Consider the following 10,000-nt stretch of genomic DNA (forward strand, 5'->3'; position numbering starts at 1 on the left):
AAATAAATAAATAAATAAATAAATAAATAAAATAAATAAATAAATACATAGATAAATAGATAAATAGATAAATAAATAAATAAATAAATAAATAAATAAATAAATAAATAAATAAATACAAATATGAGGGCTGATATGAAATGTTTTGAGCCCTGGAAATAAGTTATTTTCTATTAAAATCACCACAGCCTTTCCCCCCCCCCCTTGCCAAAGTGGCCCTTCTGGCATTTGGCCAAATGGCAGATGGCCAGTGGGCCCAGTCTGTCACTGGCCACTCAGGACAGAACAGGAGCCGATGGCTTTCAGATGACTGCACTTCCACCTGATCCTTAAGCATTTATTCAAAGCTTAAAAGACCAGTGTGCGAGATTTAGGGGATCTATTGGCAGATATGGGATATCCTAATAAAGTTGACATTGTCCGCCTGTGTGTGTGTGTGTGTGTGTGTGTGTGTGTGTGTGTGTGTGTGTGTGTGTGTGTGTGTGTGTGTGTGTGGTGTGTGTGTGTTGTCCCAGTGGGGTGTGAGACATGACCTCATTCTGCTCCACATGCGTGTGTGCCTTTAATGCACGGCCACGCCCCACTTCGGATTGGGTTGAAAATTTGCATAGCAGTGTGTTATCATCTGGAGAAGGTCATGGGCAGGTTTGGAAAATCCTGGAAGCCACCGTGAAAGTCTTGGAAACCACCATCCATTCCAAACAAGCAAAAGGCGTAGTTGTGCTGATTCCACACCCACACATGTCCCCCTCTGCTACACCATTCAAATCTACGCGCATTCAGCTCAGCTGCGCCCTGACCATCAGTAGATGTTTAAATCAGGAGTTACAAGGTTTTCACACGACAGATCAGCGATGTTAAGCCCGGTTTACACCAATGATTCGCAAGGAGACTAGTTGAAATGTGCAACTACTTGCAACCTATCTATCCCCTCCCACTATTCCGCCACTATTTAAAGCATGGCACACATTCTACCCTAAAGCAAGCCACCCATAAGCTCTATATGTGAACATGTGTTTATTTGGCAAAAGGATTCACTACTAAAGGCAGTTAAGCATAGTTTGGTTGCTAAGAAATCGACATATGTCCGTTTGCAAAATGTGTGTCTATATTTCCCTATCATATAATTGTTCGATGTGTTATTATTACTACTGTAATTTGTTACTGTTGTGTCAGCTAGCCCTCCTTTTCCTGTTCTCTCCATATAGTCTCTCATACTCCCCCTGCTCTCCCTCCCCACCTCCTCCCGTTCCCGAACCCCCCCCCTCCACTTTTCTAAAGCATGGCATCCATTCCATTTTAAAGCATGGCACCCATTCTCTTTCTTTCCCCCTTCCCCTGCTACTTTCCCACCTCTCCTCCGTTCTCTCCTCCCCCACATTGCCCATTCTCTCCCCACCTCCTCCCTCTCCCTGCCCTCTCCCCTCCCCTGCTCTCTCCTCTTTCCCCCTTCCCCTGCTCCTTCCCCACCTCCTATACTATCCAACATTTCCCATTCCCTCCCCACCCCATCACTCTCTCACACTCCCCCTGCTCTCCTTCCTTCTTCTGCTCTCTCCTCTGCTCTCTCCTACTGTATATTTCTATATTTTCTATATTTCTCTATCAATTGTTAAATGTGTTATCTTTATTCTGTAATTTGCTACTGTTGTGTCAGCTAGAATTAGCTAGACATATTTTCTGTGAAGCCCTCTGGGACATGCTTGTGAATTAGGGCTACACAAATAAACTTGACTTGACTTGACTTAACCTACCTACCTGCGACTTGACCAGCTGAATTGCTGGTGACTCCATCAGCTGGCTGGAGTCGAGATGAGACAGGCTAGTTTACACTGCTCCAACGGTTTTGTTTGGTTGCAAATCTTTGGTGTAAACTGGGCTTTATAGAACCAGTGGTGTAAACGGGGCTTCAGGAGCAGCCAGCAGTAGCAGGTCCAAAGCTGAGCTGGTTCACTTCTGATCCGCTGACAAAACAAATGACAGCTGGAGGAAGCAGCAGTGATCTGGAGGTCGATTATTTTAGCTTTGGACAGCTGTAACTGTACCCATTCTAACACATGCCCAGTTTCCATGTTGTGTATCCATAACAGAAACATCACTCTGCAGATCATCTCCATGTCTTTCTCCCGAGCCCTTCACAATAAAACACATGTTAACGAGACCATGCAGAGAAGAAGGGGAAGTACGTGTATGTGGACCGTTTCTTCTGATGCTTCAGTCCACTGTGTTTACTGTCAGTGACTTTGGCGTTGCGTGTTGTTGCCCTGTGATGTCATCAGAGCGGGCCGGCCAGCCAGACGCTGCGTCAGCGTCCGGTCCTTTAATCCAGACCGCCCAAATCTCCATCTCTGCTCCTCCCTGTTCACACTCGTAACATAAAATGCAAACTTTCTGTTGTGTTTGGACCTTCCATTTACATGGCAACGACGTTATTGCAAACCAGGTTCCACAGTGGAAATCTCTGATAACGCTGCCCTTACCCTGGTCGTGTAAAGTGGTAATATGCAATTCTTGTTTAAACATCTCCAAACTTCTCGCATGGAAGACAATCTACTGTAGGAGTGTTCAACTAGCCCATCGATATAGCACTCAAAACGTATCATGACATCAGAGTCTGATGACTTGCTTAAAATACATCATCTGCAATAAGTGCCCGCTATTAATTGTCCCGCACATATTAATTAATCGTTTGCGTATATTAAATAGTTGAACGACCTTCAAACTTATGGATAGATGCATCGATTTCTTCAAGTGCCAAGTTCTGCAAAGAAAACAGGTCTCTTTTTTTACACTGGGTTATTAAAGTTTACTCCTACGAAGCTTAAGCTCAATCCATCAATTAGAACTAGACAGAATACAGGAAGCTAGGTGTTTTTACCTTCAAAATAAAAGCATAAAAGCAATAAAACCCATTCGTGTGTTGTGTTTTGTCCCTTTTATGTTGTTTGTTTAGAGGACCGCAATGGAAACAAGCCTATGCTTTATGCTAGGGCTTTATTGTGTTTTTATCCTCGGTGATTGTCTGTATTCCCTGTCTCTGTGTTGACATTCACCAAATAAAGTCAATCAATCAATCAATCAATCAAGCAATCATTTATTACTGGGTAGATAAAAACAGAAGAGTCACTATGGGTTAAACTCGAAGGCAGCAGATATTCCTCCAATTCGTGTGTATTTCGGATCACACATCAATTAGGCTATTACTTTATTTCATTGCCATTATTGTGAAGGTTCTAGCCAACATTTTCAGTTTTATATTCTGGCTGACTTGACGCTGCTCAGAGTTGGTGATGACCATGTGCAGCTCCAGTCTGCACATGAATCACTATCACAAAGTTTACCGTTTTTATGCAGAGGCCATTGTCGTCTAAATGTGTCCTAAACGCTCTGAGTCTCAGTCTGATTTTAAAGCTATAGTACAGTACGTAACTTTTGTCTCCCCCTTCTGGCAGTGAGAGTAGCTATCTGTGTAACGCACATAGACCGTCTAAAAAAATATGGACAGAGTCACCGTGACTCCCATTTTGAAGCCTAGTGTGGTTGTCGCCATCTTGGGGTTTTTACGCAGCTCGCGTGAGGCTGCACGAGACCAGGGGTTTCCCAGAGCCGCAGCTCCGCCTGCTATTGGTCCGTGATCGGCAAGCTGCGTGAACCCTGGACAGATCTGTTGATCACGCCAAAAACTTTGTCTTTTCTATCTTCTCATTTACTCAGTTGTTATGAAAGGTGAAATTAGCTATAGAGACCAATCCATTTTTAACATGGGAGTGAACGGGGAACAACTCCCTTTTGGAGCCAGCCTCAAGTGGCCATTCAAGGAACTACAGCTTTCAGTATCACTTCTGACTGACTGACTGTGTTACACACCTCTGACTGACTGTGTTACACACCACTGACTGACTGTGTTACACACCACTGACTGTTACACACCACTGACTGACTGTGTTACACACCACTGACTGTTACACACCACTGACTGTGTTACACACCACTGACTGACTGTGTTACACACCACTGACTGTGTTACACACCACTGACTGTTACACACCACTGACTGACTGTGTTACACACCACTGACTGTTACACACCACTGACTGACTGTGTTACACACCACTGACTGTTACACACCACTGACTGACTGTGTTACACACCACTGACTGACTGTGTTACACACCACTGACTGACTGTGTTACACACCACTGACTGACTGTGTTACACACCACTGACTGACTGTGTTACACACCACTGACTGTGTTACACACCACTGACTGACTGTGTTACACACCACTGACTGACTGTGTTACACACCACTGACTGACTGTGTTACACACCACTGACTGACTGTGTTACACACCACTGACTGACTGTGTTACACACCACTGACTGACTGTGTTACACACCACTGACTGACTGTGTTACACACCACTGACTGACTGTGTTACACACCACTGACTGACTGTGTTACACACCACTGACTGACTGTGTTACACACCACTGACTGACTGTGTTACACACCACTGACTGTGTTACACACCACTGACTGTGTTACACACCACTGACTGTGTTACACACCACTGACTGACTGTGTTACACACCACTGACTGTGTTACACACCACTGACACACACACACGCACACACACACAGCTGGGCAGCAGAACTTTCCATTAGCTAAAGAGTTGTAAGATGCTGAACCTCTATACCAGACCCCACACTGCCCGCCAGGCATTGTGTGTGTGTGTGTGTGTGTGTGTGTAAGGGAGAGAGAGAGTGTGTTGGCATCACAAAGTTAAAGAGAGGCAGTGTCACTAAACCTTGAGTCCAAGTCAAATCCCAAGTCCTCAATGTTCAGCGAAGTGAGTCTGAGTCATCCTGTTAGAGCAAACACCACTCTACATCTGCCACACACACACACACACACACACACACACACACACACACACACACACACACACACACACACACACACACACACACACACACACACACACACACACACACACACACACACACACACCACTCTATATCTGCCACACACACACAGTTACACACACACACACACACACACACACACACACACACACACACACACACACACACACGCGCGCGCGCGCGCACACACACACACCACTCTATATCTGCCACACACACACACAGTTACACACACACACACACACACACACACACACACACACACACACACACACACACCACTACCACCACCACCACCACCACCATCATCATCATCATCATCATCATCATCTGTGTTGAGTCATATTATGTGCTATTTGGTCATGTGGTATGTGGTCATGTCATTCCATGTTGTTTCATATATCAGCATTGCAGAGTTGTGTGGAGTGATCAGCTGTCTGTCAGCAGAGTGATCAGCTGTCTGTCAGCAGAGTGATCAGCTGTCTGTCAGTAGAGTTGTGTGGAGTGATCAGCTGTCTGTCAGCAGAGTTGTGTGGAGTGATCAGCTGTCTGTCAGTAGAGTTGTGTGGAGTGATCAGCTGTCTGTCAGCAGAGTTGTGTGGAGTGATCAGCTGTCTGTCAGCAGAGTTCTATGGAGTGATCAGCTGTCTGTCAGTAGAGTTGTGTGGAGTGATCAGCTGTCTGTCAGTAGAGTTGTGTGGAGTGATCAGCTGTCTGTCAGTAGAGTTGTGTGGAGTGATCAGCTGTCTGTCAGCAGAGTTGTGTGGAGTGATCAGCTGTCTGTCAGTAGAGTTGTGTGGAGTAATCAGCTGTCTGTCAGTAGAGTTGTGTGGAGTGATCAGCTGTCTGTCAGTAGAGTTGTGTGGAGTGATCAGCTGTCTGTCAGTAGAGTTGTGTGGAGTGATCAGCTGTCTGTCAGCAGAGTTGTGTGGAGTGATCAGCTGTCTGTCAGCAGAGTTGTGTGGAGTAATCAGCTGTCTGTCAGTAGAGTTGTGTGGAGTGATCATCGGTCTGTCAGCAGTCTTGTTGTCTCTTCCTGTCTCACGCTGCAGAGATCTTGTCTCTTCCTGTCTCACGCTGCAGAGATCTCCAGCATCATGGCGGAGAGTGCAGACGTGGAGCAGCTCCTGGAGGCCTTCAGGCGCTTCGCGGTCCACGGCGACACCAAGGCCACGGGGAAGGAGATGAACGGCAAGAACTGGGCCAAGCTGTGCAAAGACTGCAAGATCACCGACGGCAAGAACATCACCGGCACCGACGTGGACATCGTCTTCACTAAAGTCAAGTGAGTCAGTCCTCTGTGTGGACATGCTGACATGCACGGAGCAACATGCTGTTACGTCTGACACCGAGGCTCAGAGGCGTGCACAGTAGCTTGCTAGGCACTGGTATCGAACAGATGTGCCATAAACTGTATTTGTACCAGACCCATGTAAAAGTCTTACGACTGTTAGACAGTCTTTATACATTTCATAAACAGCAGCATAACATGCTTTATTCAAATAAAAAATATAACAGATATGGAATCAGATGTGCCAAATAACATAGTCAACATTAGTGCACTCAAACAGAAGTGTACATGTGCATGGCGCATCACATCCCAAACAGAACAGTTCCATGTTCAGAACCAATAAGGGATCATCTGCGTGTTGGTTGCACTACATGTATTTGCCTGCAGCGCTGTTATTTGAGGCTTCGAGTAGTGAACCCACAATTGGCTGTAAACCCTCAAAAGCTTCAGAAAGCCTCGTTTGGCCATCAGTAAGTTCAACCACTATGAGTTTCGTTCGGGTCCTTCGATTTGGCCAAATGTTCGCCTGAGCTAAATATGCCCATACTTTTTTCTTTTTTTTTTACTTTCAGGAAACAAACAGTGAAAGGAACACTACTCGTTTTTAACCCATTTTAAACAACAAATATAGATAAACAGTCAGAGAAGAATGATGAGATCCAAACCCACAGAACGGATGAGTCGAATAAAAAAGTAGGACAGAGAAAGGCACTTCTTCCAAGAGAGTCTCAAAGAAGGAATACATTGTAAAAAGTACATTTTGGACTCACTTTCACAGCTATGGAACATGAATGTTTTGAGTTGTAGCTGTTTTTGGTCTTGATCGGCATCTCTATACAGTATATTTATATATAGTATAAAATATATAGAGAGTATACAGTATACAGTCTATACAGTGTATTTATATATAGTATAAGATATATAAATACAGTGGGCGTGACGGAGGACGATGCAGAGGACAGAAACCGATGGAAACAGATGATCCGCTGTGGCGACCCCTGACGGGAATAGCCGAAAGAAGAAGAAGAAGAAGATAAGATATATGAGTATACAGTATACAGTATAGTCTATACAGTGTATTTATATATAGTATAAGATATATGAGTATACAGTATATACAGTCTATACAGTATATTTATATATAGTATAAAATATATAGAGAGTATACAGTATACAGTCTATACAGTGTATTTATATATAGTATATGATATATGAGTATACAGTATATAGTCTATACAGTGTATTTATATATAGTATAAGATATATGAGTATACAGTATATACAGTCTATACAGTATATTTATATGTAGTATAAAATATATAGAGAGTATACAGTATACAGTCTATACAGTGTATTTATATATAGTATAAAATATATGAGTATACAGTATATACAGTCTATACAGTAGCTACCTCCTTCTCCTTTAGTTTCTGATTCACATTTAGGCTTGTGAGGCTTTTGCACTTGTCCACTCCAAAATGGTCTTGCTTTATCCCTTTTTAACCACCGGGGGCTCCAGACTCTTTTCAGAGGAGTAACACCTCCAGATCAAGTCTTCTGTCTGTTTGGTGCTGACCTCTGTAGCCAGCAGCTGTAATCTGAACTCTGTCATTGTTTCTGTCTGAAGAGCGAAGACGTCCAGAGTCATCACCTACGAGGAGTTCCAGAAGGCTCTGGAGGATCTGGCTCCAAAGAGGTTCAAAGGTCAAAGTAAGGAGGAGGCAGTGCAGTCCATCTTCAAACTCGTGGAAGGCAAAGAGCCCACCAACGTCGGAGTAACGGTGAGACAACAACTCTTCCCCCAAAACATTTTGTAAGTTAGCCGACCAGAGAAACAGGTCCTACAGCGAGGCGATGGGTTTGTCCTCAGTGTTGAGTTTAAACAGCAGAAATCTGGAGTTTGGAGTTTCGCTGACTGCGGCTCTTCTTCATCCAAACTGCCTAACCGCCTGACTCAGTCCAGCCTGACTCGTTCTGATGACATCATCGCCTAACCGCCTGACTCAGTCCAGCCTGACTCGTTCTGATGACATCATCACCTAACCGCCTGACTCAGTCCAGCCTGACTCGTTCTGATGACATCATCGCCATAATAAGAACTGGCTCTCATGTGTGCGCCAGAGCGAAGCTGCGTTCAGGAACAGGACGTCAGCATCCAAATATTTACAAAGCTCTGCAGATTTCAATGAACAGATTATGATGGGCTGACAGGTCCCACGTATGAAATATGAGGCAGAAACAATCAAACTTTCCCTCCAGGGCAAATCTAGACTTGCTTTCCTCAACTGAAGCCTGAACGAGGAACAGCAAAGACCTGAGACTCACTTCACTATCTGCAGCCAGAGGGACTGTGACCAGTGTTGGGCAAGATACTGAAAATCAGTAATTAGTTACAGTAGTTACTTCTCTTAAAAAGTAAATGAATTACTTTACAAATTATTGCATAATCTTATACGCAGCAGTTTCCGCGCGGCGCACAATTGCTCAACTGCGCATGCGCGAAACTCACGCCAGTTGAGCGAGCGAGTAGTAATTAGCGAACGAGAAGTAATTAGTTACTAGGGAAAGAAACTTTGCCCTCATTTTATTTATTGATTTATTGATTTATTTATTTATTGATTTAATGATTGATTGATTGATTGATTGATTGATTGATTGATTTATCTATTTATTGCTTCAATTCTCTTATTAGTGCACACATAACTTTAGTGGTGCTGTGGCACAGTGTGCATGGGGACAAGACATACTGTCAAATTGTATTATCGTAGCCATTATCACACTATGATGAAGTAGTCGAACAATAAAACACATCAACACAGATGCACAGAGTTCAAAGAGGAGGGAGAGAGAGAGCAGGGCTGAACTCTCCTACACTGGCCTGTGGGGCAATATAAGGAATGTATCATGTTGTTAATCTGGGCGATAAATGCCTTTTGAAATAATAATGAATATCTGCAGCCTCTCTAGGCTTCTTCTAATCATGAATGGAGTCACAGAGTGTGAGGGGGAATACAGCTTGTTCTGGAGACACAGAACCAGAGATAATAAGAATACGGGGGCGACTGTAGCTCAGGAGGTAGAGCGGGGTCGTCCACTAATCGCTTTGGATAAAAGAGGTCGGTGGTTCGATTCCCGGCTCCTCCAGTCTGCATGTCGAAGTGTCCTTGGGCAAGACACTGAACCCCAAATTGTTCCCGTTGGTGTGGCAGCACCCTGCGTGGTAACCTGCCGCCATCGGTGTGTGAATGGGTGAATGTACCTACTGACTGTAAAGCGCTTTGGATAAAAGCGCTATATAAATGCAGGCCATTACGTGTCAAAAGTCGGTTTTATTGGTTGGAGATTTGATGTCTCCTGGTGCAGCGTGATGTCACCATTAAGGAAATAGCTACTCTGTTTTAAAGGACGTTAAAGTAATGTTAATTATGATATAGAAATACAAGAAAATGATAACAAGGTGAAAACATCATTTCATTGTGACTTTATTCTCCACTTTGGGACAGCCAATAGGATCATCTTAATGTGCTCTAATAGCCTATTATATGAATTTGACTTTTTTCACCGCTGAAACTATAATACAGAATGGCATTCAGATGAATGACTATCCAGTTAATGTGGGCCAAAAGTTAAATATTTTCCGGGGGGAAACAGTAGTAGTAGGCTCCTTTTTCTCTTGCTTGGTGCTTCAAGGCTGCTGCCTCCAGGGGGAGTTGTCTTATTGTAGATCCCCACTAAATCGGGCGACTATGGATCAGTCTCCGTCCATTTGTTAGTCACAC

General features: G+C 44.0%; 1 protein-coding gene across 5 annotated transcripts in view; it reads left to right on the top strand.

The window, feature by feature from the left end:
• LOC310791316 (tubulin polymerization-promoting protein family member 3-like) overlaps positions 1 to 10,000 on the top strand; it is a gene marked incomplete at its 3' end in the record, with an annotated part of 516,176 nt that overhangs the window by 8,097 nt on the left and 498,079 nt on the right. For 4 of the 5 annotated variants that reach the window (XR_014553425.1, XR_014553426.1, XM_083653007.1 and 1 more), the window contains exons 2-3: positions 6,014 to 6,215; positions 7,849 to 8,002. Coding sequence is in view for 3 of the 5 variants with exons in the window: in XM_083653007.1 (XP_083509133.1) it covers positions 6,028 to 6,215; positions 7,849 to 8,002 (342 nt within the window). Of the gene's footprint in view, positions 1 to 5,982; positions 6,216 to 7,848; positions 8,003 to 10,000 lie in introns of all 5 variants that reach the window. The other variant, XM_083653009.1, reaches the window with a different exon arrangement.

This window comes from Poromitra crassiceps, assembly GCF_964638095.1.
Source record: "Poromitra crassiceps genome assembly, chromosome: 16".
Lineage (NCBI taxonomy): Eukaryota > Metazoa > Chordata > Actinopteri > Beryciformes > Melamphaidae > Poromitra > Poromitra crassiceps.